The sequence below is a fragment of the Eubalaena glacialis genome, chromosome 4, assembly GCF_028564815.1.
Source record: "Eubalaena glacialis isolate mEubGla1 chromosome 4, mEubGla1.1.hap2.+ XY, whole genome shotgun sequence".
In the NCBI taxonomy this organism is placed as follows: domain Eukaryota; kingdom Metazoa; phylum Chordata; class Mammalia; order Artiodactyla; family Balaenidae; genus Eubalaena; species Eubalaena glacialis.
Window position 1 is genome coordinate 103,839,732 of NC_083719.1, and position 23,384 is coordinate 103,863,115.

At 41.5% G+C, this 23,384-nt stretch overlaps 1 protein-coding gene across 3 annotated transcripts in view; it reads right to left on the reverse strand.

Moving 5' to 3' along the window:
• ZNF608 (zinc finger protein 608) overlaps positions 1-20,212 on the reverse strand; it is a 105,540-nt gene extending 85,328 nt beyond the window's left edge. For 2 of the 3 annotated variants that reach the window (XM_061189555.1, XM_061189557.1), the window contains exons 1-2: positions 17,796-18,367; positions 15,678-16,779 (exon numbers count right to left, since the gene is read on the reverse strand). In XM_061189555.1, the coding sequence (XP_061045538.1) occupies positions 15,678-16,586 (909 nt within the window). In that variant the 5' untranslated portion in view covers positions 16,587-16,779; positions 17,796-18,367. Of the gene's footprint in view, positions 1-15,677; positions 16,780-17,795; positions 18,368-20,162 lie in introns of those variants that run through there. The other variant, XM_061189556.1, reaches the window with a different exon arrangement.
• Positions 20,213-23,384: the final 3,172 nt, after the last annotated feature.

The window sequence follows — 23,384 nt, forward strand, 5'->3', positions numbered from 1 at the left end:
GAGCAACTGGGCCCGTGAGCCACAACTACTGAGCCTGCGCGTCTGGAGCCTGTGCTCCGCAACAAGAGAGGCCGCGACAGTGAGAGGCCCGCGCACCGCAATGAAGAGTGGCCCCCGCTCGCCGCAACTAGAGAAAGCCCTCGCACAGAAACGAAGACCCAACACAGCCAAAAAAATAAATTAATTAATTAATTTTAAAAAAAAAGTCTACTCACAGTAGACTTTTAAGATGGCACCATCTTAAAATCACCTTAATCACTTATTCAATGGATTGCTGTAGGGCAAAGCTCTTGATAAATGGAGAAAAATTAGGCTCTAAGCAGATGGGGAGATACCAGAAGGTAAAAGAAAGATATTTTTTTTTTTTAAGAAAGATATTTTTAAAAGTAACGTAAGCAAGGGGAGCAAAGCAAAGATCACCTCTGCTTTGGGGTGGCTGGCCTTCTGTTTATCTTGCTCTCCCATGCTCCCGATAATAGCCTTGAAGATCTACACTTACTTCTCCTCAGGAAGCGCCTTCTCTTGGCCTGTATTACACAGGTTTTCCATAATCTGAAGATCATTAGCCCCACACAGCTGGCCTTCTGCTTATCTTCCTTACCGTGAAAGACAACCTCACGCTTGTTCTTTGTGCCATTTTTAAATGCTGAGGGCTCAATAATCAAATGTTAAAGCACTGGATACACAGTAAATAAAAACATACAAATTTAACTCATCTCTGTACATTTCCTGAGTATTATGAAATCTGTGTGTGTGTGTGTATATATATATATATATATATATACACACACACACACACATATATATGTACGCATGCATTACGTATTTGGGCATGTTTCCATTTGCTTGCCTCGTAGATCACGGTTCCATGAATCCCAGCCATTCTACTTGAACCAAGTAGATCTTATCAATAGCCCCATGGTCTAACCTTCTCCTGCCCCTTGATAACTTTCTCTCCTTCCCCCCATCTCTCCTTTTAATTCCAGGTAGTACAAAGCAAGTCCACTCTAGAGCCCTATTAGCTTACCAACTTCAAAGCTAATTGAAGCCAGTTGAATTATTGGCCCAAGATTTTAGGTCAGTGGTATCCCAACTACAATAAGAGAAGGGGACAATTTCTATCCTTTGAGCTCTGATCTGCATAGGAAGCAGCCAGAAGAAGGTCTTGAGCAACTTTAAAAGCAGCCACTCAGATGACTGTACTCATGCTGGCACAAGAGCTGTTTAGAATAAATGATGCTGAAAAGGAGGCTGGTCCCTCCATAGCACTAATCATCAGCCCCTTTCTGCAAGCTTACTCCCTCTTTGAGCTTCACAGCTGCAGAAGAACAGGCTGGCACAAGCCTCAGAGAGCACCACAGTGAGGGGGCACAGGCCAAGGCCTGGGCAAGAGTGGTATTTCCCGAACACTCGATGAGGTAATTGCCAACACCCTTTAACCAAGAATAGAGGGTGACAGGAAAGTGGTATCTTCTTAACACGCTTGAGAGGAAACCTATTTTGAGCCCAGGAAAGGCCAAACACACAAATAGTAGGAAACACTTGAAAAAGAACATACTAAGTCATTAAACATTAAAAATCACTTCTCTTCTTGATCCTAGCTGTTCTTGCTGACTGCTATAAAAACTTCAAGCTTTTCCTTGACTGTATATACAGACATATATATATATGTGGGGGTGTGTGTGTGTTTTATAAATGTGTAATATACAAATATGCTATATTTAGTGACTTACTTCTCCTTCTCTTTTGTTGTTTAGTTGTTGTTTCCCGCACTCCCCCAAAGGGTACTTTGAAATCTTTCCAGTTTTTACAATTAAACCTAACCATCTGGACTAAAATCTTCACATTCACTAAATTAGTCACAGATTTTGTGGGTAAGCTGAGAAAGTAAATGCTATGCTCAGTGCTAGGATTTAAACCACATCTACCACAGCAAAACACTCTCTCTCCAATAATCTCTCCAATTATGCACGCACATCCAGGCTCAAATAACATGGAGGCAACCAGACCACATCGCACAGAATATTTGTACAGTGAGTATTACTCTTCAGAGCCCTGAGTGAGTTACAAACAAGCCAAAATGAAATTCTTCAAAAACCCTGCAGAATTTATTTTACAGACAAAAGATAAATAGGTATATTTTTCCTCCACCATTAAACTTCCTATTACTACTAGTGTGTGCTGACAAGCTGCTCAACAAATTCAGAGGTAATTTAAAGAGAACTGTATCTACATGTTGAACACCAGTAAAAATGTGATTTGAATACACTGGGCATTTTCTAGACCTTTTCAAGTACGAAAGTCTACAAATCTCTTCAGATTTCACTACATGTCAGAAAAGGAAAATTCAATGTGTTTAAGTTTTCAGCTGAAATCCAACAAGTGCAAGTGATTTGTGTCATCAGCCAGTCACAGGTAAAGAGTTGTAGATAGTACAGAACTTCCATCAGCCTAAAACTGGACAGGAATATCTGCGGGAAGTAACTCCGCAGCTGTACTAATAACTCCAGGTAAGTAGAAAACACTGGTTTTTACAAGGAAATAAGGTACATTAATTTATAGCAGGCTTATAGATTCTATGTTAGCCTTTCAAAGGAGACTTTACGCCTTTAATGTGAGCTAAAATAGAAAGTACCTGACTTTGGTGTAAGCAGGTTTATAAAAGTCATTTTCAGAGCATCTTAAAAAGGTTAGCATGTTTCCTTTCACATTTTATATGGACAACAAAAAACATCCAATTAAAATAGTATACAGAACAGGTTAGAGAGGAGGAATCAGACAAAAGAGAACCCTTGTTAATGAGGCAGGAAGCTCAGCACCGCTTCCCCATTCTCTATGTACACGTGAACACAGACCAAACTCACTGAAATACAGGGTATGTTTAGGTGCTTTTTAAAACCCTCAGAAGCATTCACACTGTGGAGGCACTAACAATCTGGGGCGGTGGGGGGTTGGGGAACCTTTCTTTCCAGGGGGGATTAAAACTGCAAAGAGATTTCAATCTTGCAAAGCCTCTGGGCTGTCATAAATATTAACATGAGCTATGGTTTTTTACCTTTGCACTTTTGTTTTGGTTTCCTAAGTAAACCTAGGTTGAGCACGTATCATCAGTCAAGCTACACCCAAAGAAATCAAATTTAGGTGGGTCTTTGCAGGGATTTACCTCTTTGGTAAAACATGACTTTCAAAAAATGTATTTACACAAATTCAGTCTACTTAGTGACTATGACAGTGTTGAATTTTACGAGATTTAAAAGTTTGAAGTTTTATAGCACAGGGAACTATATTCAACATCCTGTGAGAAACCATAATGGAAAAGAATGAGAAAGAATGTGTGTGTGAGTGTGTGTGTGTGTGTCTATCTGAGTCACTTTGCTATACAGCGGAAATTAACACAACATTGTAAATCAACTATACTTGAATAAAATAAATTTTTTTTAAAAGTTTGAAAAATTATGTTGGATGCTCACAGGAATAAAATCCAGTGTCTTTCCTCACTAACATAGAAAACGTTAATAGAAAAGCATCTGGAATGAACAACAGCACATTAAAAAGTCACTAGTTTGACAAGGCTGAAAACATTTACACCTAAATCTTTACACCCTCTCTGCGCCCCCATTCCTATAATCCTCCTGTTACTCACCACCCGCCAAAAGAAAGATTTGTAAAATGAAGCTATCAGCCATGATTTAGACTCGAAAATCAAGCCATTTCAAAAGGATCATACCAAAATAAAAGTACCAGAACTTAGTTAAGGAGAAAAACAAAACAAGATCATGTTAAGCCAATTTAACATATTTGAAAGTTCAATTTATCAAATGTGCATCAAGTAGCAAACAAGTAATTTTAATGTTACAGAAGGAATGGGCTTTTTCATGGCCAAACAGCATACAAAGACATCTTGTAGAAACAATACTTGTAAGTAACCAGAGTTATCATTAGGGTGACAGTTTATACACAAAAGAGCACTTTGAGATAAAGGGTTTCACTCCCAAGAAGATTAACGCAAAAATAAAAAACAGTGAACTGGGAAGTGTTCAAAATGACACTTCTAGAAAATAGCACTTTACTAGTGATCTAGTGATGTCCTCAAACCCTTTGTTCAAAAATGGATTAAAAGGATGACAACTACAGTGGGACCAAATGCCATGATTTCTGCTCTTCTATTGGAGGGAGGGAGGGAGGAGGGGAGGGACAAAAAGACAACCTGAAATTCTGGCTGCCAGGCAACAGCTCTTCCCCCCCCCCCCAAAATTATATACCACTTCCCTGCCGTGGCTGGAGAGTTTCTCTCTATTCAGTACCATGGCCACTAACTAATGAAATAGTGGGGAATTTCTGTAAAGGGTCCCAATTATTCAAGAGAATGCATTGTCTAGGGCCCTTTTAACAAAGGCTCTCCACCAGCCACTCCCTTTCCCACACACCTTCTTCCCACTTTTTACTCCCTACCTCTACAGCCACCATCACCAGTCCCCCTCATTTGAACAGGAAAATTCAGCGACTGCCAGTGTCCCCCTCTCAGGTGGAGGAACTTTAAGTCTTTAGCTTCCTGACCAGGCAGCAAAGAAATGACAACCTGCCTCCGCCTTCCTCCCCTCTCTCTTTAGAGCTTAAAAAGTACACTTGGCCAAGCAGTTCTCACCATTCAACAATTCATTCTTCTTTTGTGAAAAACAAGGGTAAAAACAGCTAAGCATGATCACAAAACATAACACCGGGCACTCAATTCCTATACCTTAAGGCCTCATTCTTTTACCTCCTGGTCCATAGGATTTGGTGACTGAATAAATCCTAATCTGTAAACAAATGGTTTGCTCTACAATTAAACCATTCATTCTTTTTTTTTTTTTTTTTTTAACTGCTTGGCGGCTACCCAACCCAGAGACTTCTAGGTCCTTCCACTATTTAGTGCTCCCAGTGGTTAAAAGGCAATAAGCTCATTTGGAGTTTATAAAACTATGCACCATCAACAAAAGCATGTAATGTTTCCAAGACGCACGGTGGCTTCTACACACACAATGGGGAGCTGTGTGTAGTCTCCCCCAAAACAAAAATGCCCAGCCCCAATTAAGCGCCCTGGGGGCCTTCAAAGCAGTTATGCTAAGTTGCAAATACAGCAAGATCCACTTGAACTCCAACTGTCTTGTGTGCTTTTCCTCCCAAGGTAGGGGAAAAGCTGGGGCAGACCGACCTCATTAAAGGGCAATTAGTGAACCCCAGGACTTGAGGGGCTAGCACAATCGTGCCCATTGTGAGCATTTCACTATGGGGCCACTCTTTTCTCTTTTTTTTTTTTTTTTTTAAACCCAGGAGGTCTCTACAGTCTGAAAGGCCCACATTTTAAATTTTTAAGGATTTCAATCTCGCTATTTTTTCTACTAGCAGTCATAGAGTAAAAAGAAAGGAAGCAAAACAAAGAGCGTTCCTACTTCTTTTGTGGAATTCCAGCATAGCTGAAAGTTTTTTGATAAAATAATTTGAATAATTTATATTCTACACGTAATAAATAATTTAAAATAAGTTTTATTTTTAAACATAGTGAAATAAACGCTCCACCTCCTGGTTATAGAGATTGAAAACAGCACATTCAAAAAGGACATTATAAATCAATCAATATAGGGCTTTTATGATTATATGTGACAATGTCGTAGAAAAAAACTGATCTATTTACATTTGAAGGTGTTATTTAGAAACTAATACAGAGTAACGTGATCAACATAACCACTTTACCATCAATAAAATTCTTCACACCTTTTTAGAGTCCATTATTACTGTTGATATTAATCTGCCAAGATGCTGAAGACTGAACACTACAATAAAATACACCAGTAAATGTGGCTGTTTACATTCTTTAAGGGCACCACCTTTCTGCAAATACTAAAGCTGAGACCCCGCTGCCTTGGTACTAAAATTCGCAGTACAGGAGAAAGTAGTCTTTTAGACAAGTAATAAAGCTAAATTTGACCTTCTCAGCAGCCAAGATGTAAACAACTCTAATATTTACATATAATCAGATGGATCAGTATCTTTGTTAAAAAAACAAACACTAAAAAGGAGGAAAGAGAGTTGGAGTAGTTTACCTCCCTCAAAGTAGAACCACCCCAAAACCCAGAGTCCAAAACATTCTCCTAACACTGGATTATGTAGGATAAGGGGTACTAAAGTCACAGGAAGCCATCGACTATGCCTGCTGCAGCCCACAAGTTCCAACAGCTGCCAGAAGGTGTGCTCAGGATCTAGGCACAAACTTGTAGGATAACATTAGTGCCCACAGTGACATCTTTAATGCTGCCCTTGTATCTGTTAAGCTAATTAATCGCTCGATTCCTTTAGTTTTTGAATATCAAATGAAAGAATTTAAAAGTGTGTAACAAGCCTTTTGTGCTTTGACCAAATGTACTTCAGCTATACTTAGAAGCAAATTTGTGTGTATTCGTGTTCTATTAAAACATGCACCAGGAGGACCCCTCCATTAAACTCGGGCAAACATCCTTGTTTTATTTTAGAAATACTACAAAATTGAATTGTGTAACTTGAACAAACACATTTTGAGAAATCTTGAAAAAGCTGGAAAAGGTTTATTAAGAGATGGGGGGGGACCCCACGGTGGTTATTATGCTCTCTTTTTAAAAACAATATACTGAGTAGAGAAGGCTTCGAGAGAAGAAAATGCAAATCCTGGAAGTCATTCCCAACAGTTGGAAACTCTTCCTCTTCAAGGAAATCCAAGGGCTTAAAAACTAAATATTCAAGAGCATTAATTTGTTTCTAGATGTATGCGTGCAAGTAAAACAGCAGTCATAATGTGGAAATTTCAGTCACATTTTGCAACTAATTGGAAGCAGATAAGAATTCCGCCTCAGGGGAACGTTGTCAAACTAGAAGCCGGAGCAAATGAAGAAAGAGGTGAAGGCGTCGGGAAGAGCTGACAGATTTACTGCGCTCGGGGCTATAAACGGGTCCCGGGAGGGAAGGAGGGCGCGGCCCCGGCGGCGCGCCCCCGCCACGGCCCCCAGCATCGGGAGCGCGCGGCCCGGCCACGCTCCCCGGAGCCCAGGGCCCTCCATCTGCTACCCCGCGGAACAATAAACCGGGCCTTGCCGAGAAATCCGTGGTCCTGATAAGATAGAAAATCCGCAGGCTGATAAACCCGAGCGGGCAAACGTCAGAGGGAGAGAAGGTTTCTTTCTTTTTTTTTCCAGTGGGGGAGGGGAGCGAAAAAGCAAGCAGATTGTGGAGGATAATACAGCCTTGGAGTAATGGAAACAGCTGCTCGCTTTCTACTTCAGTGTCTGGCATCTGCTGCGGCATCATGGGAAAGGCTGGTGAAGGATTTGGGCAAGGAATGTAAATGGAGACAATTGGCCAAATGGAGTTTGATGCGGAAAAGCTCAATTGCTCTGTCTTCAAATCATGTTGTTCCCTTCGGGAAGCAGAAGCCAACAATATTACTGAACTCACATTCCACCTTCAAAGCAGCTGAAAGGTTTGGGAATGGGAACCGCTCTTCAATCAGTTACTTCAGATGGGAAACAATATAAAGGGATAAAGCCTTGCTGTTGGAACAGCCTCCATTTGTCCAAGTGTGCGGCTCATCTTCCACTGATCTTCACGGAAAAGTTAAATCGGAGTCCTTTTTTTTCCTATGGATTTCACTTACTTTGAGAAAAATGTTTCTTAAATCACCACTGCTTACTTCTGAACTGGCTCAAGGGACAATTTCTACTTGTTGTGCCTATTTTCTCCTTGGCTGCAAAGATTCGGTTCTAATTTCATTTCCATCACAAAAGAATTGGCAAAGAAGGGAAACGCAGAAACACATAACTAAGTGCTGCTGTGCTAGTCATAAGCCTATAATAAAGCACAGATTTGATAGCATTATCCATGTACTGTGGTGAACCACACACAAATAAACAGTTCTCCATGAAGAATGAAAACCCGAGGCTTCAGCCCTTCCAATTCAAACATTATTGTTGCTTTTAACATGAGCCATCCATAAATCAGCCAAGGAGGTGACAGGAAATCCAAAAGTAATCTGGTCTGGCTATGCGCACTTTGTTAAAAAAAAAAAAAAATATTAAGAGATGCTTTCCAACTCATCCTGATGATGTTGTAAGTGAAGAATGGGTAAAACTGTAAAATCCAGTCATAGAAACAAATGGTATTTTTATGCCAAGTGAATTCAAACACGTGGTAGGCATAGCAACCAAAAAAAGTACAGCCCTCCAGTATGGGGAAAGCGTGCTAACCTACCAAGAACAACTCAAAAAAGACCTTTGAACCTGCAGGAACTAATGCGAAAGACAAAAAAGGTGGATCTAAAGCAGCCAGAGGACCAGATGTGCTTTCCTAAGAAACCAAATCAGGAGTTTTCTTAAATCAAAAGGATGAACAGTGACTTCTAGGAGTTCCTGAAAGTGTGACCAATTGGAACTTTGTCGTCTGTTGCTAATTGAAGCATACAAAAGGGTCCATTTCTTAAAACATACTACAAACCCTTTTTTTTTCCTTAATTCACTGCCACATGACAAAAACCAGAATCAAGTTGACTGGTAGAAGATCAGTGCAACCAAAGACCAAGCTATTATTTCAAACTGTCAGGGGGAAGGCAGTAAAATTGCTACCAGGTCTCCTTAAGTTACCCTTCAATAAAAAGAAGCCATCAGGGAAATAAGAGGAAAAGAAAACACATCAAAACCTTAAAAGTCCCTTTAAGTAAAATTATACGTCTGTGGCACCATGCCATCGGCTCTCTGGTTAAAGATAATAAGCCAATTCCACAACCTAAATATCTGCTTTCTAAAATCATTATGTACAACACAAAATACAATCAATATATTTTTAAACTGTTAAAGCCGCCTTCATATGGCATTATTGGAATGTGCCTAAATGTCCCCCGTAGGCACGTTTTTCTTAAGGTGCTAGCTGAGAATGAGGATTACCAGGAGTTGCAAAAAGCTCAGTGGTTGAGCGAGAATAGTCACAGTGAATAATAATCAAACTGGGCTGGGAGGTGGGGATGAGAAAGAAGAAAGAGTAGCTTTGCAAAACCAGCAGCAGTATTTATTCATCACTTCCAACCCATTTGTTTGAACCGAAGCACCCTTCTCTTTGAGTTCTCTATTACAACCAAAATATGTATTTCTAAATTTTCATTTAGCTTCATGGGGAAGGGGGGAAGCCTTCTGAGTACCCGATGAGATCCAGGTGGTTCAAGGGCCACTGACCTATCAAAGTATAAGAAGTATTCGCTTTGTAATCTCTTCAGTTCTTCAGGCAAAACCTATAATCTATTTTAATACTTTCTGAAAGGTATTTCTAACCAAAATTTAGCAGATATGCAGAACTCAGCTCTAGGAGCAAGGTGCCAATCTCCCCGTCTTGAATATCCTTTATGCACTCAAAATAACATTACAAACAGCCCAACTGATGGTCAATCTACTATGAATTATTTAACAACCTTTCATTCAGTTGCAAAGGCTTTGTTCGCACTGCCAAAACCTTTAGCTTAAATTAAAAAACTCGCTACGGAGAGCAAGAAGTCACTAAAGAAACTTCAGCTGGGAGAGAGAACTGTATGGATATGAAGGGGCCAATTACTTGGCAGCAGAGTGGAACAGAAAATCAACGGCGACTTTTTTTAAAAGAATAAAGCCCACACTAACTAAACACTCCCAATCCACTCCCAACCCAACAGCTATATATGCCATTATAACATTTCTACACACATACCTATGAAATAAATACCAGTCACAGGGTACCAGTCTGATCCCTGTATGAGCCTGTAATGATGACTGAAGTCATTCCTGGGTCAGAGATTTCACCTGTTCTCTTTCCCTATAACCTTAAATGTACAGATTAAAAGGGTATTATTATTTATCGACAACAGTCCTAGTAAAGAGGGGTTATTTCCACTCCGCTGTGCCCAGTATTTCCTTAGTTCTGGTTTCCATGTTCTACAAGAATGTGATACAAGTCACTTAGGAATAAACTGTTTAGTATTCAAGCAAAACCCTTGATGTTCAGATCACCGTCAAGTTCAGAGTGCTGGCAATCAAAACTATGTTGTGCTACAGTAATTACTATGAAAAACTTCCAGTGCTTAATATTAAAGAATAGAATAACATGATCCTTCCACCTCTTCTACACCTCTAGAGTGTGTTCAACATGGCAATTATCTCTGTTCAAGAAGCAGAGAGTTTAAACTGCATTGAAACTCAATTATACCCATGACTTTTTAAACATACACTTCAAAAGGCAGGTTTCATTACATTCAAATCACTGAGCAAAATCTTTTGCCCAACTTAGAAAAAACAGATTTTATCCCTCTCCATGAGACATCTTCAAGTATAAAAGTGATTTCTTTTTACTTTTTGAACCCACTTGTTCGCTTACTAAAGTAGAGGGATGACTGAGCCCTGGTGAAAGACAAAGAGAGATCCCATCTGATAAAAGCAGTGGGATGTGCAGCCCTCCCAAACGTCATTACCACACCGCCTAGAACTGCCACCATTTTTAAAAACCAGATCACACACTTGTTAACAAAAAACACATTACTTTGCTACTTTTAAGAATGCAAAGGAACTAGGAGTGGTAGATTTATGATTTAAGTGCTTGTGGCTAAAATAGCTTTCCAATTATCAAGGGCCTCTTAGGAAGAGCAAGAATGCATTATGTGTTAATGACCACAACCAGGGGTCCCTTCTCCACTCTTTTGTCAGAACCCGGGCAGATCCTCCCCGCAGCTTCACCATTAACATGTCTGTTTCCTGTCAGCCCACTCAGAGATAATGTCATTTATCTGAGGGAGGCACAAGCCCAGTCATTAGCTTCTATAAAAGACCTCAAACAAAGGCCGGATAATGTTTTACCCAGGGCTCTTACTAAAACCAGAAGCCAGAAGCTTAGCATCTAAAAGTCAAGGACTCCAAAGTTATCAGTGTTAAAAGAATATTTCCCTCATGATCAACAATCCTAGACTAACAGCTCTGAACCAGAGCAAGGTCTATGTAGAACAAACATCGGTCCAGGTGTTGCTACCACGTACAATTAGATAAACCGATAAACGCTGACCAGAGTTAGCCTTGGAGAGCCTTTGCCCCCCACCCCTTGCCTCCAGGGGGAAAATTGACAGAATAATTCAGATACTGACTAAATAGTTAGATCTTTGAAGAACTGACCCCTCATTGTGATTGCCTGCAGGAACTGAATAACCATTATAAAGTGTTCAATGGCTGGGCTTCTGGAAATCTTTTAAATAAAAGTGGAACTGGTTAAAATAAATGTAGGAACACGTGTTTTCACAGTGTTGCTCATATTACTGCAATTTCGAGTTTCTATGAAGTACCAGGTGAACTTTTTTAAATTAAAAAAAACGCACACACAGACAGTCAAAATTGGAGCAAATCTCAGCCGTTCAATCCTTGTTTTTCATGCTGAAAACGAAGAACAGATGGTTCTTTCCATGTTGTTTGAATCTGGTTATTGAACACCTCTGTGGTTAGGGAGATTTCTGCTTAGCACTTTCGGCATAGATTTCATTTACTAACTATAAAATGCTGCTTAGGAAAAATACGTCTTTATAACACCCTAATTAAAACCATCTTGCAGCCAAGCAATTTCACTTGAAGAGCATTCTTAACCTCATGACATTTGGACAATCAATCCCTCCCCGCCTCTTTTTTTTTTTTTTACAGACTATTTGCAAAGTTATTAAAAGTTGCTAAACATTATTTATCTCTTCTAGCACAATCTTGATCAGTTGCTGAGTAATTTTTAAAATTTCTCCAGCAAGCCCAACAGATTACAAATACTGTGCTCAGAACCCAGTGATGTGCCTGGTTATGCAAATATTCCAAGCTTCCATGGGGTCTCACAGAAACCTTCCTTGGGGAAAGGGCAGCCCCTCTGCACCCACCGCAAAAGTCCTGTCATCCTCTGAGGAAGCCTATAGAAAAGAAAGGAGCTGAATCAATGCTGATTGGGAGCCACCCTTAGTTACCAACGTTTTTAACAGCTAAATCCCTTATGTAGCTTTCAAAACAGTTTGCTGTCCAACAACAATGGACTTTGTTCTTTAATTATAGCAAGTGACCTTTCTGCCCTTTTATTTCACAGTAGATAAACTGCACTCTCTAAGCAGAATTTGTAGGGGGCACTACATTTGGGGGGAAGCATATCATCCACAAAACTTATTAATCAAAACATGTTCTTCAGCTACTCACACTCACTTAGAAAATGTGCCAGAATTCCCTAGTGAAGTGTAAAAAGGCTTCTACAAGAGAATAAAATAAAATGAATGATATCCTTTATAGACAGGTCCATTTGTAGAGCCCACACTTAGGCTGTTAAGGACCAGCTTAATGAAAGCAGCATGATATTACTCAAATCATTCTCTTTTCTAAATGCATACTGAATAGTCAGACCCCTAAGACCCAACCATAAGATCTCCTATGCTCTTCACGTGTATCTGAAGTCTCAGCTGTTTTTAAGAATTCTTGTATGTATTTTGGAATATCCCAGCGATCAAATAAACCCATGTACTGTATTGAACTATCAGCCCAGCCAAATGCCTGCGTCTGATAGGTCAAAACTGTAAGACGGTTAAGGAGGATACATGCAGAAGAGCCTCAATACAGGCTATTATGCTTCAAAAGAAAAGGAGGGGGCAGGTGGGGAAGCAGGTTTTAACAACCAAAAGCCAACCCGTCAAATCTACTTATTCAGACACGTCACTGGTGGCTTAACCACAAAATGGGCTATAGAAATACAGCTCAAGTATCTTAGAATTATGGCATGTTTTGATTTTGTTCACATATTAAGAGAGTGGCGACTTTTACAACATACTTGTGGTTTCCACATAAAGGACTAGAATGCTCATTGATTTAATTTCATAATTGGACCTTTCATAAGGTCCAATTTATCATGTTTTACATGACTTTGTGTAGTGAAGAAACAGAATAAACAGACCAAAAATAGACATAGAAGCATGCTGTGAAAATTCACCGGTGACAGCAAGTCTTATGAATCTCCTGGAACCATCCAACCAGGAAAAAGAAAAAGAAAAAAGCACACACACCACATTACACCCCCCTTCGGTTTTCGCATTTGACCCCTTCATGAGCCACATCCTATTGCTGAAAATTAACCACCTTCACTCTTAAGACACTTACTCTTCACAAACCCAGATAATCAAACAAGGCTGAAATTAAAACATTGTACAAAAACATCAAAAAACCTTTCTCAAAGGATGCCTCGGTGTCGAATTATTTTGCCAGGTAAAGCTTGTCCTACTAAATCTTTCCCGCCTCAAGAGGTCTCCTCCTGTCATTAGGAAATATTTTCTAAATTGAAGTCGAATTTTACACAACCAAGAGTTAGTGGAATTAGAGGAATCAGAGTGACTTCCCTGGGTGGCATTTGTACAAGGGAGTGCCATTTCTGTGTGCCAAGGAGGAAAGCGTTCTTAAGAGAAGTCCTTCTGGGGTGCAGTGGGCATGGGGAGGAAAGCTAAAGGAACAGGCTTCCAGATCCTGAGCCAGCACCATAGCTTGACAGAGAATGGCCCACATTGCAGTATTCAAGCCCCTCAGAGCCATCCCTGAAGGGGCCCTGTGCCCCTACCAGCAGCTACGGTTGGCAGTGGTATGAATCTAAATGCACTGTGCTGGCTCCCCTCCTCCACCCCAGACCCATCATGACTTGTTTGCTCTTTATTTAGGTAATTCATATGATCACATTTATACTCCTCTGACTGAAGATGAGTTGCATGTATATGAATAACTTAATTCTTCCATTTTTCATCCAGTTTCCTGTGTGACTGGAAAGTGAAAAGAACACAAAAACTGGAGAACCGACACCACGCTCTCATCTCAGTTGCCATGACAGCAGCCTTTGAGATACTGAAATGTTCCGATTGCCAGCTAAACAAAATTGTTGACTGTGAACATTTGGCTGGAAGATTAAAAGGCTAAGGGCAGTACCTCCCACATTCCAGGCAGCAGTGAATCCAATCAAATGGCTCTGACTCCTTAACCACAGCCATTGTGAGCACTGGATTAGGGCAATTCATCTAGATAGTTAGGGCAGATTAGAACTGCAATTTGAAGACTACTGGCAACAAAAGTAAATGCTCTACTGTACTAATAAGAAGACTTCAGAACGCCTTTTAGCAGAAATTATGGGAAACTCCACATTTCAGCATAAGAATCGAAACCTGGATTTTTTTAAATGCATTTAAATTCATCAGCGTAAAATGCTGTCTGACCAAGGGGATATGGATAGAAGAAGCAGGCGTTCAGAGGCTTTTTGCGATTTTGGCATCATCTACACCTTAATGTACCTTCATCGACTTCTAAAATCATAAAACCGAAACTTTATTCCTGCAAAAAGAAAAAGGTTTAAACAGAGAGCAGTGAGAAATTGTACATGGAAATAATCACCCAAAGACATTTCACAATTCTGATCAAGTGAGAAATAGCAAAAATCAAACTATTTAATAAGCATATATCCAAACAACCATGCCACGAACCACATGATACGCATTTGCTTCTGCAAGGCACAATCTGTAGAATTAAAGGTTAATTTTATAGAGACAGCACTCACTCCCCCAGTTCACTCCCAACCTGCTCTGTGGACAGAGCGCCTTCAGCTCTGTGGACAGAGCGCCTTCAGCTCTGGGACATCACTTAATGCACAGTAATTGCCAGACCAGTAAGTCCTAGGCCTCCAGCACAAAGCAGCACCAACACGAGGGACAATTTTTCGAAGGCAGTGTCTCACTAGACTTTCCGACAATGACAAAGATGGGAAAAAGGGTCCGATTTACCGAAATCAACGCTCCCCACCGCTCAAATGCAACATGTATTTCGGGTATCTTTTGGCTCCGTTTTCACCTTTCAGCACACCAATCCACCAAGTCCATTTCACTTTTCTTACCAACCTTTCAGCTCCCTGGTCAAGCAAGAAATCCAAGTGATAACACTCTTAAATCTCCAGCTAAGAACTGGGCAAGGGAACAAGGAAAGAGTCCTGGCGGCCACCAAAACCATTCCATTCTTGCTACACGGTTATGAAACCGCTGACCCTAGGAGACCAAGGTTTCATTCGGGACCAATAACAGTACAATCTCCTTTGACAAGACTATTTTGGAGAATATCATGAAAACATAAATGGGTGGAGCGTGGAGTGTAAATTCGAATCCTCGACATACCTCTCGGGGGAGGCAATGTGAACCCTGCACCTAAGGACACATTACCAGAAATACTAGGACGTGTAAATTAAAACAGAAGACGGTTCTCCTTAGGGGAGCAATCAGGACAAGAGGTAAGTGGGTACAGGAGCAGGTTTTCTGTTAAAAGCACACCGCAACGGGCTGACTGGCCAAGAGCCCTTCTGCAGGGCAAAAGGTACTTGGAACCCCCAGACCCTCCCACCTGGGGACCCAAACTGTAGCACCACAAGCAGCCGCAGCAAAAGCAAGGGCTAAACACTGCACCCAGGTAAGCTGCCCCACACCAAAAGTTCACAGAAAGGGTGCCCAGAAGAGAAATCTCACGAAGAACCAGAAAGCACGAAGTGTCAGGCACATAGAGGCACGTCCCCACCCACCACGCACCCACACAAATGCACACAAAGAGGAAAGTAGGAGATCTAGGAAGGCGTCTTTATCCTACCTTCTCAGTTTTCAGTTTCTTGATTCGCCTGTGGCTCTCCTCCTCCTCCTCTTCCTTCTTTACCAACATAGAGTTTCCCATGAGCCCTGAATCCGGGGCACTTTTGCTAACTTCCCCAGCAGCCGCGACGCTGCCACTCCCAGTGCCCCCGCAGTGGAAGGGGCTCGCGCCACCTCCATTGCTCTTGGCCCCAAAGCCATAGAGGCCCCCGGAAGGGGCCTGGCTGCCACTGCCATTCTGGTGGCCCTGAAGCAGGTCGTGCTTGTCCTTCCTGGATTTCCCCGCATCCTTATCCCGCTTGGCGCCTCGGCTGCTCTGGCTTTTACCTGGCTTCTCCTCTTTGCTTTTCCCGCAGGAGGCCGTCCCCGCGGTGGCAGCGGAGGTGCCGGTGCTGGTACTATTGCTGTTCGGGTTGCCGCCGCCGCCGCCGCCGCCGCTCACACTTTGACCCAGCGCTGAATTCATGCCAGTTGCCTCTCCAGGGCGCCCTTGGACTTCCTGCCTCTTGCCAGTGCCGCTGATCTCGGGAATCCCATACAAGGCAGCAGAAGGCAGAGATTTATTAGCATCCTTAGAAGTTTTACTCCTTTTCACTTTTGATTTGCTGGTCTCTTTGTGTGAATTCCCCTGGGGAGCAGAGGGCTGAACAGAAGCAAATTTTAGGCCATCCGCTAAGGCTGCGGTAGCACCGGCCCCACTGGAGGCCAGACCTCCACAATCCTTAGAGTTGCTGCTGCTAGTGGTGGTGGTGGAATTATTCATTTCAAATTTCTGTCTGTCCTTCTCCAAATCAGCGTCCAAATCAATTATTAAATTTCCAACCCCGATTTCCCAATCATCGCCACTGTCATAAGTATCAACCGTATTTGGATCCACACCCTTTCCTGCCGTAGAAATGTTCACTGACATCCTGAAGATGAGCTCTCTAGAATAAAAATCCGATGAACTTTCCTTTGGAGATGAGGGGACATTCGTTTAGCTCCGCTGGGCTTTCTCTTAAAAAAAAAAAAAAAAAAAAAAATCTTCTAATCTTCCTCTTCTTTTTCCTGCCCCAGGAATGGGTCCAGGGGTTTTACACCCTTCAGTCCAGGTCCACCTTTTCCTGTGAAGGGGGGAAAAGTCGAATATTTCTTGTCTGGGTGTTACCAGAATAAAAAACCATTAATACTGGGGAGTCAGTGAGGGGTACAGGGAAGGATGGTGAGGAAGGTGGCTCATGTATTGTCTCCACAGTCCAATATCAGGTTTAAAGAAAAATAACCAAACCCGAAAAACGTACCCATGACAGTAAGCATCTTACAGTAGCTAAAAAAGAAAAGCCCTTTATCAACAACGCAAGGATAATCACTTTTTAAAAAGCATTAAAATATCTTAAGGATCTGAGTCAAGTCCAGAAAGGTTTAAGGGAAAAAAAAAAAAGAGTTTAGGATTTTTTTTTCTAGCACATACACATGGTAACGACCCCAGAAACACAGCCTGAACACTCGGACAAGAGGAAGGAACACGCTTTAAACATCCTTAAACATGTCCTAGATCTTGCAATTTTTAAAAGACCAGACCCTGGAAGTTCTCTAAGGCTAGTTTCAGAATGATGTTGCTAAATTTTCCTCATTTCTAATTTTATTACTTCTTTTTACAAATTGTCTGGGCAATCTGGTTTTTGTTCCCAGTAAGGAACAGAAAAAAACAACCAATAACGCCCCCATACACATAGCCCCCCCATCCTCTCTTCCCCAACAGTTTATACAATTTTATTTTTGAAATATACACACACGTCTTTAAGAGCATTTCTCTATTTTAGAAAAGACAGTGTCAAATAAAAGGCTAAATATATGCCTTTTGAGAAAAAGAAATTACATCTAAACAATTCTACCGTATTCCTAGGTCACAGACTGGCTCGATCTGTTAAATATGGTGCTACTGACTGTACGGGAAACTGATTAAGACATACACTTTAAGTGATCTGCGCCAAGGTGGCCTCAATGACCGCAAATGAGTGTGTGTTTGACAAAGATCAGTTAAAACGGTTTTTAAAGGGATCAGCCCCTTTTTAACAGTTGATTGTCAAGGAAAAAATAAATAAATATACATACACACACACACAGAGACATTGCTTACCTTTACTCCTTTATCATTTTTTAATTAGGCCAGCAAATCAAAATGCCTTTCCCACTCCACTCGGCAAACAAGCCTGTGCCTCATTTTACTTAAACACCAAATGATCAAGAAGGAAGGAACCAAATAACACATCTCAGCCAGAATAATCACTCGATAACATTATTCCACTTCCCCACCCCCCTTTTGGCAAACGGATCAGTCCTTTTCTCCTTAAAAAAATGTGTCACTGTACAGCTGGAAGATAATGTTTCACATTCACAACAGAAGCACCAAAGGGTTTTTTTCCTCTTAACAAGCATCGAGAATAATAGTTTTTAAAAAAGAGAGAGCTTAGAGAAAAAAGTTTTCCCAACTTCTCATTCCGCCTTCAGTTCCAGACTTCAGAGTCACCGTGATCAGTAAGTAATGATCCCATGTAGCAAACCTACAGGCGTCCGCTAGTAACAAGACAGAATGTGCTAACATCGGGATAAATTAGTGAAAGGGAAGAAAGAATAAGAAGAAAGGACTGAAAATCTGGGCTGGATTCCGCCTGTTAGTCGGGAAGTGGCATTTTTCCGCCCGTCCTGACAGATTTGATTTCTTGAACTAACTTAAGAGGAAAGGAGGGGGAAGGGGATGGGGGAGGGAGAGGGAGGGAGGGAGGGAGGAGGAGGAGAGGGAGGAGGAGGTGGAGGAAAGGGTGGGATGAGAAGTCGAGCAAGAGGAGAAAAAGAAAGGTGTGGAGGGGGAGGGGAGCAGATGATTCAGTGAGCTGATAAACCAGTTATACCAGCATTCACTCAGGGTGGGGGCCGGGAGGCGGCGGGCTGGGGAAAATAACGGCGTTTAAAATTGTTTCAGTCTTCGAAACCTAAAGGATGTGATGTTTTCCTGTTTTATGTTGTTTTAAGAAAAAGGAACCGAGTTCCTAGTATAGTCCCCGAGGGGGGAAAAAATCCGCTGTCGTTCAAGCCGATCAGTCATGTGGTAATTCGATAATTAGAGTCAAAAAAAGATTTTTTTTTTAAGGCGACCTTTTTCAGGACAGTTTTTCCCGTTTATAGTCGCAGCAAACGGTGCGTCTCCTTTTTATTTATTTTCCTCTCCTCCTTCTCCTCCCTCACCCACCCCCCTCCTGTGTTTAGTCAGATGGCCCCGGAGCTTGGCTTAGTATTTTTAATTAGCTGGCGTTTGGAAGCTAAAAGCAGTAATGAATTGTTGATGGATTGGAAGTGGAGAGTCGCTTTGCTGGAAATGTCGGGGCTGGGGGAGGGGGATGGGCGAGTTAGCAACAACCAACCATCTAAAAGGAGCGATTTTGTTACAGTGCAAGCCTTTCACATCACGTGAGGATCAAGGGCTCAATTGGTTGTCGTGAGAACAAAAATGGTGACAAGCGTATCAAGAAAATACTGATCTGGTCTTTAAAAAAAAGCTGAAGGTCTCTCCCCTCCCCCTGCACACACTCTCCCCCCCCGCCGCCTCCCCCCACCCCCGCCCTTGCAGTGGGAGCAGCTACAAGTTATGAATGTGAAACATTTCTCGCAGATCTAGGCTCCCGGAAGTTCGGAAGGAGTGAAATGTAATGAGTACAAGAGCAAAGCAGATGTTTTAAAGAAACACCTTATAAACCTTTCCTCAGCTTATCTCCAATTTGTCGTCTTTGCCAAGGGGCCAGGGATAGGGACGACTAGGCGAGGGGGGGAGGGCACCTCCACGCTACTTGGATTTTAGGGACTCCCCCCCATGTCTTAAACAAAGAAAAACATTTTGCTAGCTCCCAATCCAGGTCCTGTAATAAACACACCATTGTTACTATTTGCGGGTTTGTTTGGGTTGGGTGGGGCATTTTTTTCCCTTAATGGTGTTTTTGCTGCTTGCTTTTTTAAGGAGGTGGAAAATGGTAATTATAACCATTACAGGTAATGGGTGACTATTCCCTTGTTTAATATTAAATTATTGGGCACTAGATGTGACAAGAGACAGAAATCGGCTTGTTCTGCCCTTGCCCCCATTTTCCTGGTTCAGTTTGGAAGAGGGTCCTGCCCAGCTAGGATAGGAGAGGGAGGGGTGAGGTGCGCTAGAGAATGGACACTGCAGATCAAGATTTGTAACTGTGTCACTTTTATTCTCCTTGGGTTAGAGCCCCAAAGGTAGTTTACTCTAAGTTACCCCGAGTGCCCAGTCAAGCTTAATTTGTGTGAAGAAGTTACAAATGCTTCACCCTCCACTGAATAAAAATTCACCCTTCTTGGATTGTTGTTCTCAATGCAAAAGCCAAACCCTGTAACTAGTTCCTCATTTCACTGCATAAAACTCGCACATTCCCCTGCATGAAGTCCCCGCTAAGTGCTATATAGAGACACACCACGCAACCGTACTTACGGTCTGTATTGGATCGAGTTGACCTTTTCCTTCTAACTGCATTGAATGTGTTTGGTTGCAGCCGCTTTATTTTGGAAATTATAATCTCTTCAACAAATTTATTATTAAAGAAGATGGACCATCAAATGTCACAGACCGGCCTGTGTATTTTTTATAAAAACAAAAATTCAAATTAAAAAAAAGAAAAGAAAAATTCCCCTGGTGCACACACACAACAAGCTTGTTCTGCAACACTGAAATCAGGACTGAAACACAACACACACACAGGGGGAGTAGAGCAAAAGGAGCTCTCAGCCTCTATACCTGAAAGGGACTTTTCTTTGTTCCCATTGCCCTTTCTCATCGGGCCAATCAGAGAGCAGCTTTTATGAAACTGGGCTCTCCCATTGGCTAGCTGCTTTCTCTTGGCTACTGTAGGGGGTTGAGATATACACACGTATAAAACACACACTGAGAGCGGGTGGGGGTCCGGTGGGAGGCGGTTGTGGAGACAAAGCGTTTTATTTTGCAACCAGATTGGGGTTGAGGAACCTCCTGCAGTAAGATGAAAAAAAAAAAATGGTGCGCCCGTTTCAATTACTACATCATTCACATAAAACACTTATTAAAACAAATCTCAAACAGGCTGCGAGGAGAGGATGTCGGTAAATATAAGTTTGATTGTGTTATCTTGGGGGAAATAATGTATGTGATCGCTCGGTGGCAGAGGGAAGCCAAATGAGCCACTAGCGCGTAGCGAGGAGAAAAGGGAGGCTGGCTGTGTGGAAATGACTGCGAGCGTTTTGCCGGCTTCCCTTACGTGTTGCAAGGACTCGGCAGCGCGAACTCCCGGGACTGATTTTCTGTATTGCACCTTCTGGCTTTCAACCCTCCCCCCGCCACTTTGCCCTTCTTTCAATGTTTTTTTTTTTTCCTTGTGTCTCTCATTTTACTCGCTGATTAAATAAGAAAAATCGATCTGGGGGTGAAGGCGGTGGTGGGGAAACAAGTAACCCTTTTGTTCCCAGGCTTCTGGTCCACAAGCAATGAAGTGTGAAAGCTGGCAACCATTTAACCACCACTACGTGAAAGGTTCTTCCCTGGAATTAGTAACAAAGCTTTTCCACCTGGTCCTAGGCAGCTCCAAAAAAATTTAAAAAAATTTTTTTAAATGAGGTCCCGGCCAACCATGTTAACACTTCGGGCCAGTCTCATTTTTAAAAAAATCGATTTGTGGGAGATAAATATACTAGGAAGATTAACCCGTTAAACAGTCCCAGTACCATTTTTAAGCCGAGGGATTGTCAGAGTTCCCCTTCCCCAAATATTTAACCCTCTCTTGGGGAGAGCCGGTGTCAAAGTCCTCTGAACGCTACACCGTGCAATCCACCAAGAACACAAAAATATTTTAGAATGTACTGTAGGACAAATGCCAGCAACCAAGTTAATGGGACTCTGAGGTCACAGGACAAGAGAGGTTAATATGAAATAACAAGTTTAACAATAACAAGTATTGTACTGTAACCGCTAATATACTTAAGCTAATGTATTTATATATATTAAGCCTTTAAAGCACTTTTAGTTTTAATTTTTCATTGTTATTTTCCATCACTTTTAGGAGCTGTAATATGGAAATTTTAAAGTCAAAGGGTGCACTGAATTTAATTGAAAGCGTCATGATCCGAAGTGTTAAAGATGCAGCACTACCGGGTTTGTAATTTCCACATGACAATCGCAATTTAAGAATGTGTCTTAACTGAGTCAAATGGACATATAAAGTGAATTAGAGCTAGCAGAAGATTGCTTATGATGTAAATATTCAGTGATGACTTTGTGGATCAATAAAAATATTTATGTCACATGTTTTAAGTAATGTCTATTGACTCGTGTTTGAGCTTTCGATGTATTTAGTTCATTTTTTTTAAAATGCCAATTAGTTGTTTCACTACCCAAGATGAACTCGATTTGATGCTAAAATAGTAATAAACAGCAGTTTCCATCCTTTGCTGGGGTACATAAACTAGAGGAATGCAATCTATAATAGTCCTTAGATCTGCCTAAATAGATTTATTTTCAAAGCAAAGCTGTACATTAACAAATAGGGCAGAGAAGATAATCTGATACTCACTTATCGTCTATTTTAACTTTCATATTTGTTTTATACTTTTGAACGTACAGATTTTACAATCTGTGTGTGTCCCACTGCTAACAGAACATGCACGTTGATTTTTAACTTTTCTTCTTTTAGAAGAGTGGTTCCTCAAAGGACCAGATCACTCAGACACTTCGTATGTCCCTGGAGTATTTCCATCTTTGGAAGCCCATGGCTACCCTGTATAGTCAGCTTGGAAAAATCAATAATTAGCTTTTAAAACAACTGGACTTGAAAAGGCATAGAAAATAAGACCTGCTGAAGTTCATAAAGGGTAGAAGCAACTCCTCCAACACACTCCCTTGGTAAAAGCAAATCACAGGCTCTGCAGCATAGATTTAGTGTAACTAAAACCAAAGTTTAGGCTTCCTAATACTCAAATAATCTGATCTAACCCTAACTTCAATACCTAACCCTAATTCTTCAACCTTTTTAATAAACCCCACCTGGTTAAAGATAAAGGCTTATGCCAAATTCAATCACATATTTAACCCAAACCATTTTTGATCAATTCAAGCATTTTCCTTCCATTCCAACATCTCCACACTCCCTTCGCACCCCGCCCCCACCTCCTGCCCTCCAAGTGCTGCCTAGAGACTTGAATCAACCAGAGTTGTTCTGCTGGCTTTGTGTGTGTTTGTTTTGTTTTGTTTGACAAAGGGGCCAATCAAGAGACATCAGAGGGCTATCAGCTAATTGATGAATGAAACTAAGATAATTAACTACCGGCTTAGAAAATCAGAGCTACTCCCCTCACAAAATTGGGAAGTTCTACCATATTTTAGAGAAGAAAATTTTATCTGCCTCTCTTATCAAGATGATAGGGAACATACTAGTCTGCGTACTGATAGCCACACGCATAGAGTTGATAATACCAGTACACTATTCTATAACATGTATACTTTCTAATTTTACATCTTAGTGCGTGTCTACTCGGAGATGATGTAGAGGGGAGGAGCTGTCTGGAAAGGAGTCTAGGAGGAAAGAAGAGGTGGGAGGGGCAGAAGGATAGTGTAAAAGGAGCAGTTAAAGAGTGCTATCCCATCTCCACTAACCACCACCACCAGCTGTGCTGCTTGTACTGCTTCCAT